Genomic DNA, 18,806 nt, shown 5'->3' with positions numbered 1-18,806 from the left:
TTTATCCATTCATCCATCAAGACACAGTGAGTTGATTCTCTGTCTTGGCTCTTGCGAGACTTGCTGCACCAACTGTGGAAGTGCAGATTCTGGTGTATGTACTGACTTCATCACACATGTATAAACATGCATGCACATACATGTATGCACACACACAGGCAGGACAGCTGGTTTATAAACTGTAGATCTACCTATTTGGGATTCTTTTTGGTGGTGGTGGTGAGTTCTCATTCCCTAAAATTTTTCTCTTTTCTCTCAATCTATTTCCCTTTATCCTTAGGGAGTATACATTTTGAAGACATGCCAGGGTTTTGGGCACGAAGTGCTATATTTGTCACGGCTGAAGAATGTGTTTCTGTTAAGGGAATACAGGCTCTCCTGTGGCTGTGGCCATTTCAGCAGAGCGTGGCCTGGATCTAGAGTCTGCATTCTGAAAGAGTAGATACAGCCTATGCTATGCAGATGCGTCCGATTATAGTTGATGTCTATTATGAAGTAGCTAGCCTTGTCTGTCTTCTTGTGGTTTACCATTGGTGTCAGGTCAAAGAATTGTCTAACACAAAGAAAGCCAGCATTCTCCCGGCTTCTGGGTGATTATAATCTGACCTTGGAAACTAGAGTTGTTTTTATATCAACAGAGCACTTTGAATGTGTTTAACTTGTGGGACTGTCAGGACCTAGGATGATTTTTAGGACGTATCTCTATGTCCATTTGTGTGTGTGTATATATATATATATACACACACACATAGTATGTATATATATATATATGTATATTTTATGTGGTTGGCAGCAGCTGCACAGCATCTCAGGTGCCTCCCCTGCTAAGACCCACACTTACGGACATTTGAAGAGCAACATCATCACAAAGACTATCTAAAAACACAGTCCCAGCACTAGAGGATGTCAAGTACTAGATATTCTGTTACATAGGAAACATTTGAATTGGGTTTAGAAACCTACTCCTTTTACTAAGACTTTTGGAACAGCTGATCAACATCAGCTGTGATTCACTTTCTAACTCTATCCCTTTGTAGCAACCTAGAAATAAGCAATAAATAGACAATGTCAACCCAGAAATCTAATCGCCAATCACCTTCACAGAGCTGAAAGTTCTCATCCCAGACCTTCAATTCCTTAAGCACTCATAACAACAACAAAAAGATAAAAAAAAAAAATCACTGTCTTCAGTAATTCTCCAATCTCTTGCCGTTAACATGTTTCATACAAATTAAATTCCAGCATTATTCAAGGTGAGTCTTTGGCCAGCCAAAGACAGGAAACAGCCACTGATCAATGCAAATCGAAACCAGAAGCTTACCTTAGTTCCTTGAAGGGGTCTGCTCTGACGTTAGGTGTTTCTATGGATTTGGGAAAGACTGTGCCTTCAGCTCCTACAGAGAAAAGACAAAATAGATATTGTGCATGTGGGGTCACCCAGGGCATTCGTAGCATGCGGATTAGAGCTGAGAGCATATATATCGACTCTAGCCTCAGGGCTTCTGACAGGACAGTGTAGAATCAGTTCCTGCAAGCAAAACCCCTGTAAAAACTACGGTCAGTTCCTGTTGTTACATCAGAGTGAGGCTAGGAAGATACTCGCCCTGCTTGGTCTTCAAAAAGAAAACAAATAGAAACATTTTAATTAAAACACAATTACATTCTATTCCTTTTCCTTTTCCTTCCTTGAGCCCCTCCAGTGTTTCTCCTCCTCGCTCTCAAATTGATAGCTTCTTTCTCAAATAGGCAAACATCTTTAGAAAAAAGATTCCTTGAAATGGAAAAGGTTAATTCTTGTCTCTTATAAATTATTAATGGTCACCTGACTGGAGGTTTTGAATACAGCCTCCAAGGCCCTCTCCCTGCAATGCAGTACAAAGTGTGTCACGTGGGATTAGATGGCAGTGTTTGCCGTGTGTCAAGCTAAAATTTTTTCCGTAAATTAAGTTGTGCATTATGATCTTGAAAAGTTATGCAAATAGACCGTCATGGGAGATGACTTGAAGTACATATTTCTATGCTATTAACATTGATCTCCGGCCTGATTGAGGCATTCAGCTTCTGCTTGAGTCCCAGCCTCTGTCTATTCCACTCGTCAACATCAGCTGAACCTTTCAAGCTATAAAAAGTCATGATTATCTATCTGATTTTTATGCTCCCTAAGTGACTTCAAATCATTTAACCAACAGTGTATTAGGGACAATTGCCCTGGATATTAGCTTTTCAATTAAACATAGCTGGGGTGGTATCCTGTACTTTGAAGAAGTTAAGCGCTTCATATTTGATGTATTTCTTTGATGCTGTTAAGAAAAAGTGGAGTATTTTGCACTTATGTGCAACTTTCTAGAACCCTCTTGCCTGTTTATGCTGCCTAGATTCTCCAAAGTTTGCGATTATTACCTCATTTTAGATTCAACCTAGGATAATGATGTGTCCATAAAAATGAATTTGTCTGTTTACTTTTGCAGCAACTGCGAAAATATTCAATCTTATGATAGCAACAACAGACTGTTGCAAGCACAGTCAGAAAATAGGGCCTTCACCTCGCATTACACGTAGCCAGTGAAGGAATAGCGTGATGATGAGCAGACACTTTGAAGGTATTGATTCTGAGTGAGTCCTATTGATTCTTGTACTTGCTCACATTTCCTACATTGACTTGACACATTCAGTGCTAGGAATGTAAGTGTGGGCCATTTCAAACATTTCTCACTCTAAAGATACTCTTGTGTGTTTGTGTGTGTACATGTGTGCCCAGGTGTGCTCACACATGCACACTCATGGAGAAACTAAAGTTGACATTGGGTGTCTTCTTCAATGACTTCCCACCTTATTTTTTGAGACAGGTTCTCTCACGGAACTTGGAGAGTGTTGATGTGGCCAGCCTGGTTATCTAGCAAGGCCCTGGTAGCCATCTGCCTCTCCTTCCCAAAGCTGAAGTTACAGATGTTTGCCACCGAGTTTGGCTTGTACATAGGTACTGGAGACCAAAATTCAGGTCCCTCATGTTTGCCTAACAAGCATTTTACGCACTGAGCATCTCTGCAGTACTGACATTATTGTAGCCTTTTAAGATTCCATATAATTTCAAACACACTGAAGCATGCATATAATGAAGTCTATACATTGTTATGTAAATTACATAAGAATGTTCAAAGTTTTGTTATGCATAAATTATTAATTTTGCCCTGGAGATTTCCACATTGTAATTTTTTATAAGTGTAGAACAAACTGGATATTAGACTATCATGTAGCTTTTGTTAAATATGTACAAAATTTGTCTTTGAAGAATTTATTCATTCTCTCTTTGCTATGAACAAAGATTTGCCTCACAGGGCTATCCAACATTCTGACACTGTGACATGATGTTACCACACACAATGTAGTCTACATGTGTTTGGCCATGTTCATAGGTATCCTAGAGCACATGTGGCTCAGAGGCCACAGACTGTATGTGCTTGGCTCATGGTTTGAAGGTATGGTTCCTTACAGTGGAGAAGGCGTGATGGCAGGAGCTTGCTTATATCTGCTCAGTTCAGGAGGCAGAGACAAGGGGGTGCCAACATTCAGGTGGCCTTTTCCCTTTCCCTTTTCCATCTAATTTGAGTCCCTAGCCCCCAGGATGGTGTGGCTCATATTTTTCCCACAAGTTAGTCCTCATAGGTAAATCCCAGTGTGTCTATCTAACACTCTAGAATCTTCTTTAAGCAACCAAATTGACAAAAGACAAAAGAAATTAATCATCACAATGAGTATATATTTTGGATCTCCAGCATTGCTGGGATATTTGGAGAAGCATGTGGGACTTGGAAACTGTGGAACTACCATGGACTCCACAACCCTACAGAAGTCACATGGTGATGTTTCTCAAGCTATGTGAGGCCCTGGGCACACCCCTCTACATCTCCTGTTCTGAAGAAACTAAATCACCGCACAGCGATTTCCCTTACTGAGATATAGCAATGTTCCTTCTAATTGTAGTTTCGCTATATCTCAGCAAGGGAAGGAGTTAGTTTGGTTGCACTGTTGGTCTATTTAAACTCTAGTTGAATCTCCTTTTCCTCTACCTGGAAAAGCAAAAGGAGTATTGCGTCTTTTTTTTAAGTCACCCTTACTTGTCTGGCTTATACGGATGGCAACTGTTCCTATCTATGGACAGCCTTCACAGCAACCGTGACTCTTGTTGCTTTGCCTACCCTTATGCACACCCGTACCTTCATTTCATATGCTATCTGGATCTGCACTATGGATACACAGTAGAACAGAGTCTACATTACATCCCACTAAGCACTCTGACTTGAAGAGTGGCATTTTCTTTTTACCATGACTTTCAAATGCCTGACCACTTTCTTTGTCCTAGTCAAACTCCGGCTGGGTCGGCTTCTTCATTAGCCAAAAACGACAATCAGAACTCACTACTTTAACTGTGCCCCTGACTTTACTAAGTTCAAGGAAGAGCTACTTATCTGAAGCTCACGGCTTTTGTCTCTGTCATTCCCCAGATCCAGTCCAAGAGGGAAATAAGTGACCATGATGCCGTGTCTCAATACTTCGCACAATAATGGTGTGTGAAAAAGACAGTATACTCTGACCCACAGAGTTCAGGGCTAGTGTTCCCTGATCCAGAAACACCTCTGCTGTTTCCTGACTAGGAGAATGTCTTTCCCTCTGCCATATCACCATTGCCCAACACAACCAAAGCGAAACAGTAGGCACTCAGTACACATTTATAAAATGACTACAACATTTATTGGCACCCAGCACACACTACCCAGCATTTTTATGTACCTTGCAGACATCATCCTTATCTCTTCAGATTGCCATAGGACCTGTGTATGTAGGTGCAGCTTCCTTGGGCTGCTGCTGGGCTGGTTTCTGGTCGATGGTACAATGCCTGTGGGAACTCAATTCCTGTCATAAGATCCCTTACATGATACTAAATATTTTAAGAGAGTGTCCCAAATTCCAATTCAAAATATTATTTTAACGCTACCTATAAAATATAAAAAAAAACCCCACTGTACTAAAGGAATATGGTAAAGACTACATAAACCACTTCTTTAAAGTCAAAGGCAGTCAGGGACTGTAATCCCTTCCCACACCAAGAAACTACTTAGCTAAAGGCTGCAGCTAAAATTCACATGGGTCTCATAAACCACCTCTGTAGGGACACCTGCAGAGTCTCCCATGCACATGTGATTATCATCCCACCTTTATCTCCAGGGCTTTAGCTCACCTTACTTTGTCCATGCTAAGCAATTATTGAATATTAAGTGTCTCTCCCAAGCTTATGTGTTGAATGTTTTGTTCCTAGCAGTTGGTATTTTGGGAAGTGTTAGGAGGTTTAGGAAGGGCTCCCAAATGAAGAAAGTAAAACTGGGGACATGCTATTGGAGGCTAGGTCTTGTATTAACTGGGTTTGGGGGTCTCTGTTTCCTGCAGCTTCCTGCCTGCCATGTAGTGTACGTCTTCTGCTCCTATCCCTGCCATGTTCTGCCTCACACATTCCCAGAAATGCAGAGCTGAATAACCATACTCTGAACCTTCTGATGCAAGCCACAGCAGGTCCTTCCTCTTTTAACTTGCTTTGATTAGGGATGTGCAGCTAACTAGTTAACCCAGGTGAATGTTGCACCTACTGAAAGACAAGGCAACAAACACCAGAGGGGCATCTCTGGGTGGGAAAGGGGACTCCCTGTCAGAAGGGAGGAAAAGGCAAGACTTCCTTCCCACACATCTTCACCTCTCATCATCCAATCTAAGAACCTCTAAGTTGTTCTGTTCTGGGATTTGGCCAATGGGGCCCTCACATCCTGCACACCGAAGGCCATGCCTTTAAACCCGAATTTCTAGAGGAAGATATAAGTTTGCTGAGGGACCTTGAACGTGACATATAACTCCCATAATGCTCAGTTCTCTTCTTGGAAAAGAGAGAACATAGGCTGGCAAATGGTCCGGTGGATGAGTCATGTGTCATGTGAGGCTGAACACCTGAGTTCACCTTGGAAGTCATCTTAGAAAGGGAGACCCTATTCACGGACCAGTCTTCAGACATCACTACACGTAATGTGGTCTATGTATGCCTCGTGGTGAAGAGACTGAACATCTTAGGGATGTGCAATCCGTGCCTTGGGGACATGGAAGCTGTACTGTAAGTAACAGCACTCAGGAGCTTGGGCTTGAGAACTTAAGTTCAGCCTCGGTTCCAGACCCAATGCTCTTATCGACTGCTCTGGATGATCTGTCAGCCGACCCATCTGTCCTGTACTTATTCCTCTTTCTCTGAGTCTGAACAAATACCAAGGATCATATCTTCAGGTGGGGCTTGCCTTACAGTCCAGTTACCTGTCTCCCCAAATCAACTCATATCTGCAACGAGATGAGATAGTAACAACTTTAAAAAAATCCTATTTTTAAATCTTACCAGGTTTCTGATTTCACAGTTCTTATTTTTCTTGATAGTCATCACTGATACAAATCCCCAAACCTGTCTTCTACCCATCCTTGGATAATACATTATTCTTGGTTTTATTATTTCAAAAAGGCTCCTATTAAAATGATACCTGCTGATTCTTTCTTTTGACACAATATAATTTACAGGCAATAAATGTTCATAAACAGTTTGACTGAAAAATCCATAAAACCATTTCAGCTTTATTTTAAGTTCCATTTAATGTCCCTCAAAAATGATTTTATCGATGTGTTTCCATTAGTTGGTTCTCTGCCCAATAACTTAATTCCATGCAATCAATCAGGAACTTATAAAGCATGTGACAGGATCTATCTAAAGTGTCTCGAAGTACCATAAAGATCAGCCCAATGACTCTTTTCCCTACTAGCTCAAGTAGGGGGTACACTTGTAAAAAAAATCTTGAATGTACTATTTTATTACCATAGTAACAGAAATACAACTTCTTTAGAAAGGACATGCAAGTTCAGAGCTCAGGGTTACCACAGCTTTCCTTTGAGGAGTTCTGCATGTCAGGAGACCTGAGATCTAGTCTTCCCTCTGTGGTGTGTTAGGTGGAAGACACAACATATCACCTCTCTAGGTGTTGATTTCCTCAACTGTAAAGGAGTTGAGTTAAGTATTAGAGCTGAGCGGTACCTTCTAAATCTAAAATTCTGATATAAGTAGACTTTTAATCTTGCCTACCTCCTTTTCCTCCCTGAGAAACAAAGAACTCTAGAATATTTACACAAAGAATTTTTGCAGTGTTGTAGATTTGTGGTGCTGGGGATTGGATCTAGGGTCCTGCATATGCTAACTGACTACTACACTGGCCCTAAACTGCACTTAATTGGCAGAATAAAACCACCAGGAAATAAATCCTGTAAGAGATGAACTAGCAGCATTTATTATAGAGGGAAATAATGAAACAATAGACATTTAACTTCTTAAAACCCCCAAATGGTGTGGGATAATGGTCTGTATTCTGTCACTTATATTTTAAATAAACGCTGATTTGCCCAGTACTTAGACAGGAAGTATAGGTGGGACAACCGGACAGGAAGTGGAGGCAGGTCAAGGAGAACAGGAGAATTCTGGGAAGAAGGAAGCCCATTCCTCTGCAGTCCTGACTCAGCCACAGAAGAAGCAAGATGTGACTGCCTCGCTGGATAAGGTACTGAGCCACATGACTACCATAGACAAGAATAATGGGCTAAAATAAATTATAAGAGTTAATAAGAAGCCCAAGCTAATGGGCCAATCAGTTTATAGTTAATGTAGACTTCTGTGTGATTTCTTTGGGACTTAATGATTGCGAGAACTGGACAGGACAGAAACCCTGACAACACCCAAAAGTAACTTGCAGAAATTCAGAGCTAAACATTAGGCCTTCTGTTTCCCAGGCCTGATTTGTCAGGAAACAATATCAACCTTTTGGCCATGCCCATCACTGTTTCTCAGCTTGGCTTCCTTATCCATTTTATAATCCAATATTGGTATAAAAATATATTCTTATTCTACCCAAGTTAATACGGTTGTTTTGAAGTTATATAAAGTGGAAATGAGTGGATTCCATGCTTTGCAAGGGTCACTTCCAGTTCTGTTCTTTCATTATAGTTCAGGTAACTGTCTAGATGACACACTCCCATGAGCCAGCAGCAGATTATGCTATGCAGCTAAACTCAAAGTTCAGCTCATTCAGCACGTATGTGTTGAGGAGGCAGAACAACCTCCACTATCATATTCTGACTAGTAGAAATCATTGGAAATCAAATGAGCTCACAAATAAAAGCTATAGATTGATAAAGAGGCTGGGGGAGTTATATCATCACGGGGACATGACCATTTTGCCAGCCCACGTTCTCTCTTTTCCAAAAAGAAAACTGATCATCATGGGAGGTTTATTGGTGTGGGAGGTCCTTCTGTTTATGTGTTGCTTTTATTGGTTAATGAATAAAGAACTGCTTTGAGCCTATGGCAGGGGAGAACAGAACTAAGGGGGAGAACTAGGCTGTATGTTGGGTGAAAGAAGGGCAGACTTAGAAAAAAGCCATGGAGTTGCCAAAGACAGGTGCTGGGAACTTTACCCAGTAGGTCATAGCCACATGACAATATACAGATTAATAAAAATGGGTTAAATTGATATGAGAGTTAGCCAATAAGAAGCTAGAGCTAATGAACCACACAGTGATTTAATTAAAGCAGTTTTCTGTGTGATTATTTTGGGTCTAAGCTAGCTGGGTGGTGGCCGGGAACAACAAGCTGCCTTCCTCTAACATTTTATGTCATGTTCAAGGTCTCTCAACAAATCTTTGTAATTTTTCTAAAAATCATGCATAGCACTCAAGTTTCAGAGAACGAAAGTTTTGCTGATATCTGAATAGTCATTAGGAAGGAACATGCCAGGAGAGGGAGGTCGTAAAACAAAAGACCACACCCAGGCCAGAGAGTTTAGAAACACAACTAATAAATAAGATAGTGGGATTTGATCATATTTAGCAAGGGGCAGCATGATGAGTAGTAGACAAAAGGAAATGTCCCAAGGAGCGCAGTGTTCTAGAGGCTACAATTAATTTAATCAAGAGATATGATTTGATCAAATCTAGATTTTGAAAAGATTGTGTAGCTGCATGCTATGGACTGAGTGCCTATATTAACCAAATATTAATGTGTTGAAGTCTTAATGCCATTGGGATGGCAGCACAAGATGGGGCATTGGGAAGTAAGCTTGTAATTTTTTTTTCTTTTTGCCAATGTGACACATCATTTTGGAAGAGGGAACTTCAATTGAGAAAATGTTTCAACTACATTGGCCTGTGTGCAAGCCCACAGTTTGTTTTCTTAATGGATAGCTGATAGAGGAGGGCCCAGCTCACTGTGCATAGTGCCAGCTTTGGGTTGGTGGCCCCGGGTTCTATAAGAAAGCAGACGGAGCAAGCCATAAAAAGCAAGTACTTCTCCATGGCCCCTGTGCCAGTCTCTGCCATGCTTGATGTCCTGCTCTGACTTCCCACAGGGATAGTGTCACTTACCTAAATGTATAAGACAAAATGAACCCTTTTCCTGCCAAAACTGCTTTTGCTTATTGTGTTTTATCAAAGCAATAGAAACCATAACTAGGGCATAGATACAACTTGATTTTGAAGGATTCATGAGGTTGGAACCCTGATGATGGGATTGGTGCTTATAAAAGAAGAAATACCAGATACGTCCTTTTTCTGTTATGTGATGCCACTTGTCTACTGTTCCAGGACGAGAGTCATAAAGACAAGACAGAATAGCACTCATTCCCTTTCTCCAATGTGAGGAGAGCCAGAAGCTGACCATCTTCAAGTCAGGGAGAGGAGTCTGGCCATTCTGACACCAGAATTTAGGCTTCCCCACTACCAGAATTGCAAGGAATACATGTCCTCTGTAGAGCCGTGCAGTCCATGCTGATAGTGACATTCAGATGCCATGTTGCAGCATGGAGAAGACAACCACAGACACAAAGAGAGATGTGCAGAGCAGGGAGGGATAGCAGAGGGGCTAGAGACCTCAGAGAGAGGAAGGGAGGCAGAGCTAGAGACCTCAGAGAGAGGAAGGGAGGCGGGGTTAGAGACCTCAGAGAGAGGAAGGGAGGCAGAGCTAGAGACCTCAGAGAGAGGAAGGGAGGCAGGGCTAGAGACCTCAGAGAGAGGAAGGGAGGCGGGGCTAGAGACCTCAGAGAGAGGAAGGGAGGCGGGGCTAGAGACCTCAGAGAGAGGAAGGGAGGCGGGGCTAGAGACCTCAGGGAGAGGAAGGGAGGAGGGGCTAGAGAACTAATTCAGAGAGAGGAAGGAGAGTAGATACCTGAGGAGATACCTAGGAGGAAACCATCAGGATTTGGGGGTGCACTGGACAAGAGGAGGTGGAAGGCTAATCACAGGGCTCTAGGAAAGATCAAAGATGAGTGCTCATGACATGTTAACAAGTGTTCAAGGCTAGCTATGGTCACTGAAGCCATAAACTCCTAAAGCCATACCCACCCATCTGAGTATTTGATATTTTATTTATAAATTCCAGCTTTAGTTTTCTTACGATAACCAAGAACATAAGAAATTTTAATTAAACCACCTGCTGTATTTTTAAGTGATGCATTTTAGCAATCACAGAAAAACCACAATTAATTGAAAATGAACATACTCTGTGAAAAATTACTTTTCTGGTTAAAGTACTAGATAAGATGGTTTTCATGTAACTATCATTGTTAGAATTCTTTTTAGAACATGAGAGATAGTTTTTGCCTAAGTCCAGATATGGACTTAATACTCCAATATAGTGTACCTGAGATTGGAGATCCATTTTTCACATAAACTGGTACCCTTTGGAGCACGGGAGTCACAGTAGGTATATAGTAACTTGTCAGACAATGATTCCTGGAAATGCTCAGAAGCAACTGTTTTAGTATTAGGTTTTTTTTGGTGTGTGTGTGGGTGTGTGTGTGTATGTAAGTATAAGTGTAAATTTGTATGAGTGCACATGTGTGTCTCCACATGTAGAGGCCAGAGGTCAACTTCTGCTGTTGTTCAGAGGCTACCCATTTCTTTTTTGCAGTCAGGGCTCTCACTGGGACCTAGGGCTTGATGATTAGGCTGGGCGGGCTGGCAAATTTAGAGATCCACCCGTTTCTGCTTCGCCAGAAAGTGGGATTGCAAGCTGGTGCCACCACGCTGGCTCTTTATAAAGGGTGTGGGGATCAGACAACTCAGGTCCTTGCACTTATATGGCAAGCACTTGGCTAACAGAGTCCTCTCCCCAGCCTCTCCCCATCTAATTATTAGCTTGAACTCTTGGCTTTCTCTTGAGAGCAGCATGCCGTTCCATTTTCACAGGAAAATGCTGGGTTATATTTAGTCAGAGCTGTGAAATGAGCCGAGAATTGGAGAGGGTGCCGAGTTACCTCAACTTCTGCGATTGCCGTGGTGAAAATGGAGGAAGGCCACCGTCTCAAGGCCTCTGCAGACCCGAGGCATAAATAGAGCCTAGACACCAACTTTTCATGGAGAAAGTCACTTGGGGCAGTTTAATGACAGCGTGTCTTCCCTAGTGGCATTTATGCTGCTAATGCAAATCATCTGTAGTTGTTGTGAGCGGTTTCTAGGATACACAGAAAATATTTTCTTTTGGGGGATTAGGTCGTATTCTCCTGCCCTAAAAAGAATAGGTAACTAATCCATTCAGTCAGCATTTGCAGGAGGCCTCCTCCATACATGGTTTATAGAGAAAATCGACTCAGATGTTCCTTTTTATGGAAGTGCAAGCTAATAAAGTTCAAAATGTTCATAAAATTTGGGCTGGCACATGGGTAAAGAACCTGCCACTAAGCCTGATGATCCCTGAAACTCACGTAGGGAAAGGACAAACTCCTGCAAGTTTGTCCTCTGACCTCCACACGTGTGTCGTGGCACATATATGCTCTCACACATGAATACATAAATGAGGAAAATTAAAATTTAAAATGTTAATAAAATTTATAGTTATCCTAAGTGTATCACTGTCATACAGTATGCACAGTCCAGTGCAGGGCAGTCTTCAGTGAGAGAGTTTGATCTTTGCATTTCCTGTGTCCTATTAGAGCTATCTGGCTAGTTATATAGTTAGATGAGAAAACATTAATTTCTTGAATGAAATGGCTAAAAATCAGGCACTTTTCAATGTAGATAGTGTTGGCTGTGCATTGACAAGCGAACAAATACTGACTCTGAGAGCGTGCGATGGTTTCTATTTATTGGTGCCTTGATAGGATGTAGAATCATCCTGGGAACAAATCTCTGGGCATGTCTGTGACAGAGTGTTTCAATTATGCTGATGCAGATAGGAAGACCCATGCTAAATGTGGGTGGCACCAGTTCATGGACTAGGATCCTGGGTTGCATAAATAGCAGAAAACAAGCTACGCAGGAGAAACTGTAGGTCTCCATTTCTTGACTGCAGATGCAACATGTCCAGGTGGTCTCTTGCTCCCGCCAACATGCCTTCCCCATCATGATGAATTACGACCTTTTAAACTATAAGCCAGAGAAAACCTTTCCTTCCTTACATTGCCTTTAGGAAAGTAAAAAATACAGAGTGCCAAAGAAATCATTTATAAACAGGAGTGTGTGCATGTGTATTTGTATGTGTGTATTGTATTTGTATTGTTATATATATATATGTGACATGTTTGCATATAGATATGCAATTGTATATTACATATAGTGAAGTTCATTACAACTCATTGATGCTTTGCTACCATTCATGTGCACATTATGGACATTTGTGTAGGGTGTGAACCTGTGAGCCAATTTAAGATTCACATATAGAAAGCATGAGAGACACAGAGTTTAATTAAACAAACTCTCCTGCAGAAACAGATAGCCCCAAACTCATGTTTGCTGTATCATTATGCTCAAACTGGATAGAAAGAAAGAAGAAAGAAAGAAAGAAAGAAAGAAAGAAAGAAAGAAAGAAAGAAATCATCCAAGTAATGTATGATTACAATTATGATTACATCATCTTTTATAGTAAATTAAACTACACAAATACGTACTTCCAGCCCGTTGGTTATATTTAACATGGGTGGAACATCTAGTGTCAGATACCCTCTGAGTCAGGAGGGCATATGAGTAGCAGAGCGTTTGTAACAAGGATGGGGTTGGGTATGTGACCTCTGTCGCAGAGAGCTGCACTTAGGGGGCTCAAAGATGGAACACTGTGTGTTGCATGAACGTGACCTTGTCTAAACACTGCCTTCCAGGCCTGTGTGGGACAGGTGGCCAGGACCTGGGGAAGTAGGGAGATAGGGAGAGAAACAAAGGAAACCTTGCTGTGCTCTGCCCTTCCACCTGGCACTGAAGGGCAGGTGGACAGCTCGATGGAAATCTCCCCTCTCAAGTGTCTCTCACCATGAGAGCAATCAACACCAAGAGAGTCAATGGAGGTTGAGAGACCTGGGGACACAAAGCAGAGACAGTTTCTAACCGTTTCCTTGTCGCTGAAAAAGAAGCAGAACTTATTGCTCCTGTAGCGGAGCAGGTGGGTGGCGATGCCTTCCTACAGAGAAGGAAATTGAAGTATTAATTGAGAACCACGGAGAGACACAGTCTAAAACGTAATTGGAGAAACTTAAGAAAATCATTTATCGGAAATAAGATGATAACTTGAAAGGGGGAAAAATAGCAAATTGAAATCTTAATACAGGCGATGAAGTTTTCACAGCATTAAGGAAAGCACTTGAAAGATTTCACTCTGGATACAATTGTGTTAGGCAAGGAAGCCTGAAGGGGGGCATACTTTGCAGGTGGCTTAAAGGTGACTCTGATGTTGACTTTTTCTATTGACTTTATTCCCAGGATGACCAACATATTTTTGCAACAACATTTTCCTCCTTTTCCCTTTCAAACAAAATCCCAGTGTGATTCATGAGACCAATGGGTCCAGCTAAATAACCACCTCCCCATACTCTCTTCAAACTGGTAGAGACCATCTTTATCGCCTAACCTTGCGTAATGAGAGGTGGGACACTCTTTGGGAGAGAGGCCCAGAGGAAGTTTTACTGCCCGTAGACAGGACATAATGAAGGTGGCTGGTTCCACTCTTGGTTCTTATCTCTCTACATGTTGCATACATGGAACTATTAGGGTCATCTTCCCAATACTGGAGGATTTCAGACACCAATGGTTGTTCTTGTCACCTTAAGGCCACCAGCAACTCTCTACTGTTGGACTTGCTCAGTTCTTAGGTCTGATTTCTTTCAGATTAAGGTAATTTCATGACTTGCTGCTGTCTGAAATTCAATACTAGCACATACTCTATCAAAGGAGGGAAGTACATTGACTCAGTGGGTCATATCTTTAAAGCATTTTTTTCACAATAAGCGAAAAGATCTAATAATGAAAATCAGGTCATCCTTCATCTTTATATCTGACTAGAAACAATCTTGCAATAATTTCTGAGAGAGATTTGTTTTTCTCAATGATTTTTTTTAAAAAAATTATTTTTAAGGGTATATGTGTATGTATGCACACACACACACACACACACACACACACACACACAAGCATATGCATGCAGGTGCCTGTGAAGACCAGAGGTATCTGTTTTTCCTGGAGTTGGGTTTGCAGACTGTCTGATATGGGCGATTGGGTTGGTGCAAGAACAGTAAATCCTCTTAAAGGTTGAGCCATTACTCCATCTCTTGCTTTGCTCTTGCTCGCAGTGTTTTGAGCCCCAAAGTACTTTTCTTTCCTCTGTAGTAAGCCAAATTACGTAAGATCTACAAATAGCACCACCATAAAGGAGTGTTCCATAGGCCTTCACCAGTTCTCACTACCTGCTCCTCCTGCACTTCCATGACCTTCGTCTTTCACCTGTGCCCGAGGGGAACACTCACTGCATTTTACCTTGTGAGATGGTTCACTGACTGTGCTGGCCTTCCCCACAGTGGATGCTGCTTCAATCCAAGGGCCATGTTGACAACTGTGTTCCCTTGCAGACACAGACTAGACACTGGTCTAGTCACTATAAATTCAATTTAATCTAAACAGGAAACGCTTAGGGTCAAACACCCAGCTAGTGGGGAAGACATAGGAGCCTGTCAGCACCAGCTACTCCACTCTGATAACGCCCAGTTTACTCTCCAGGTGATGATCAAGACAGCAGAGATATGTTCCCAGGGGACCATCCTCATCACAGCTTTCCCCCTTTCTCAGACTTCTACCTTGTAAACTCTGCAACTTGGGGCAGTCAAAACGACTGCTCAAAAGCCCAACTGTAATGTGGCCAACTATGGTTGATAGTTTTCAAATATGGGTTTATGTTTGTAGAATACACACACACACACACACACACACACACACACACACACACACATATTTTACTCCCCTTCATGTCAAGCAGGTACCGTCCCCTTCCCAAACCCTTACAGGAAGATGTGTTTTCCATGGTGTATACATCTGCAGACCTGGAAACATACCTAGGGTTGTGTATGTACTGCCATATGTAGAGGACAGCAGGATTTTAATTCCGACCACAATTTTTTCTTGCTCTTCCTTCTTTTGTCCTGGGAGCCGCTCAGGGATCCCACTGTTCCCATACTGTTTTGGCTTTCTGGAATGCTTTTTAAATGGAATGATATTACAGCCTGACTTTTATTCCTCTCACTTAACAAAAGTCACTTGAGGTGAGTTTCATGACAGAAGTTTTCATCGGCTCCAAAGCAAATGTTGCTTTTCAGCAGCAGCTGCTACCATCTTTATGAACGTTTAACCTTGGAGAAGATGTGTTAGTCCTAGAGAAAGGGGCAGGACTTGTCAGACTCCAAAGAGAGGACAGACAGAAAGACAGACTGAGCAGGAACTTCAGGCTGGAAGCTCTGTGTCATCATTATGGGGGTGGCAGCCTCTCTAGCTCTCTAGGAGGAGGGGCCTGTGCCACAATGACTCTGCACCCTCCTTGAAGGTTTTGAGTTCTTTTCTTTGTCATGAGAATTGGGTATTGGCATGTTTAAAAATTTGTCTGTTCTGCGAGGATGTCATGTACATATATAACACATTTTCATTGTTAGTTACCCCTTGACAGTCTCCTTACACCCCATTCTCAACTTCATAAATGTTTTGTGTTGTATATAACCCACTGAGTACAGTTAGAGCTGTGTATACATGCATGAGGGTTGGGCTATTACTGGAGAACATTAACCCTTCCTTCCCCATCAGTTATCACTTGCCTGAGTAAATAGTTTTTAAATAATCAGAAAGGGCAAGGAATTGAAGATATCAGAGGTAGTCATAACGGCTCAGCAATCAGAGGGCTCCCCGTACTTTCATGACATCTCAATGCTTCCTAAATTACTGAGCAACATGGTTGTGATGGGGATGGGACATCCTGGTGGACCACTGCAAGAGCTCATGACAGATGGAGACAATAAAATTCAAGTGATTACTGCCATTGCATGAGCACTTCTTGCTGGCAAGACATTTTCTAAGAATTTCATGGATTTATTCATCTAATTCACACTGTGTCTCTCTGAGGTGAGCGGCATCATGTGCCCACTTCCAGATGGGGCACAGGAAGGTTCCACAGAGGCTATTGTGAGAATAGCACTTGAATGCCAGTAAGTCAATCTGGTAGCCCATGCTTATAACTCCCTGCTCACGTGTTACCTTTTCAGTTGTGTTGAGAATTATGATTCAGATCTGCAAACCACTGTCTTCGGGCAAAGAACAGAGCCATAATCTCTGTCTGTACATATCCCGCTCAGCAGCTTCTCTGCTACAGGGCCATCTTTGATCCCCTTTGACCAATCACATTATGGCTTAACCACAGGACCTGAACACAAAGGATGTTGTCAGTAGCTGTTGGCACTAGATAGCAATAGCCAATACTTACTGAGCATCACCTATGTGCCTGTACAGACATTGCTCCTTCCTCTTCAGGAACAAGGTTAGAATGAGAGGCCAGGCAAACTTGTATCAGAGATAATATTTTCAGCTTCCTCACATATATTTTGGATGGATGTCAACCAAAGGTGTAAAAGTGGTATCTCAATGGGAAAATGTGAAAGAAAAAGAGAGAAAAGAGACCATTTGACCTCTGGGGAGTGGAAGGAACAAATAGACTCTAGTAGCTTTTGTGCTGCAGGTCTCAAAATGCTTGACTACATGTAGCAAGCTACCTGTGACTTAGCTTCTCATAGCCTTACAAGGTTCATGCTTTTCTCCTGGCTTAAATAGAGTGGGCTGTTTCCTATGAAACTGTACATGTCCTTAGCTATAGCCTGAACATGTCTCTATCATCCCCTCCCCCCATTTCAGGCAAGTTATCATTATGTACTAGCTATGCTGACCAGAATGGTCCCAACTGTGCAGGCACCCTTCCATCTCTGCAGTGGAACGGCTCTAAGCATGCGCCACCATGCTTCCTGTGCCACCATGCTTGGCTCCATGTACCAAGAAAAAGAAAAAAGAAATTTCGCTTGTGTCATTCATCAGTATGGAATTCGCCAGACTCAGCAACAGACACCGCTCAGAGAAAGGCCTTTGATATGTCACCTGTGCATATGGGTAGGGTCAGAGAATATGGAAGGCTCAGATGAATGCCTGCTTGTGCAACACCTTTTATCTCCATTTGAGCAATCATTTGCTTTGGAAAAAAGAATGAACGCTAATTAATTGCAGGTCTTCCTTCCCTCTCACCCCAAATACACAAGAATATGAACTTCCCCAATCAGCATGTCTGATAATCTAGCAAGAGTAAATGGTCTAAGCACACGTGATCCAGGCAAGCTAACCAGTGTTTTTCTGCTATTGCGTAGCACTGCTGGCAAAGGGGTTTCTACTTCTCCCTTGAAGGCGATGTGGTGTCTGCTAAGCTGCTGTTTGAAAGGAACCAGTGCAGAGATAGCATTAAGATCATCACAACTGACCATACTTAGACTCCTCAGTTCTATAAGCACATTTCCGTTAGCCACCCCGCAACTGCACTGATTTTGCTGTCAGTTTCACTTAGACATTTCCAGAAGAGTTTTCATCCACGAAAGAAGAATCTGTGACTTGATTGTCTTTCTCCGAAACCCCACTAGAGTTGGAAGGTTGGTTCTGGAGACCTTCAAAAGTTACTTTACTATACTTTTAATTTTAACTTATTTATTTTATGTACATGGATGTTTTGCCTGCATGTATGTTTGTATGCTGCATGTATCCAGTACCCAAGAAGACCAGAAAGGGGTGTAGCCAGAAGAGGGCATAAGATTTCCTTGAGATTGGAGTTACAGACAGTTCTGAACCACCACGTCAGGGCTGGGTCCTCTGGGAGAGTAGTCAGTGTTCTTAACTATGGAGCCATCTTGTCTGTCCCTATTATTGTTACTTTTTTGAGATTTTTTTTCACATATCACAGACTGGCCTTGAATTCTCTTTGTAGCCAAGGATGACCTTTAATCTTTGATCCTTCTACTTATACCTCATTGAATGCTAGCATTATAGGCACATACCATCATGGCTGGTTTGTGTGGTACCAGGAGTCAAACCCAGCGTCTCACAAATTTTAGGCAAGCAGTGTGCCTAAAAATCCCTAGTCCCTATCAAAGTTTCAATTGAGAGTAGTCCTGACTTCTACAGGCCTTCATACCGAATATCTGCTTAATGGAAAATGGAAAATCATAGCCAATATCAGCTACCGTCAGACACCACTAAACCAGGCATGCTTAACGGTGTTCTTTCATTCTGAGCTGGTATAAGACACTTGGAAGGGCTGACAGCAGCTCACTTTCTTTACCAGTCCAGGAACACATGAATCTTGTGAGCATCTTAGATTTCTTCCACTTTCTCTTTGCAAACAGCATCAATATCAGTGTAGA

At 42.1% G+C, this 18,806-nt stretch overlaps 1 protein-coding gene across 1 annotated transcript in view; it reads right to left on the bottom strand.

Moving 5' to 3' along the window:
• The window catches only part of Sgcd (sarcoglycan delta), a 370,481-nt gene that overhangs the window by 93,435 nt on the left and 258,240 nt on the right, over nt 1–18,806 (bottom strand). The window contains exon 6 of the mRNA XM_038327665.1: nt 1,322–1,394. Within this exon, the coding sequence (XP_038183593.1) occupies nt 1,322–1,394 (73 nt within the window). The remainder of the gene's footprint in view (nt 1–1,321; nt 1,395–18,806) is intronic.

This window comes from Arvicola amphibius, chromosome 4, assembly GCF_903992535.2.
Source record: "Arvicola amphibius chromosome 4, mArvAmp1.2, whole genome shotgun sequence".
Lineage (NCBI taxonomy): Eukaryota > Metazoa > Chordata > Mammalia > Rodentia > Cricetidae > Arvicola > Arvicola amphibius.
The sequence above is the reverse complement of the archived record's forward strand: the minus strand, read 5'-3'. Positions and strand labels throughout refer to the sequence as shown.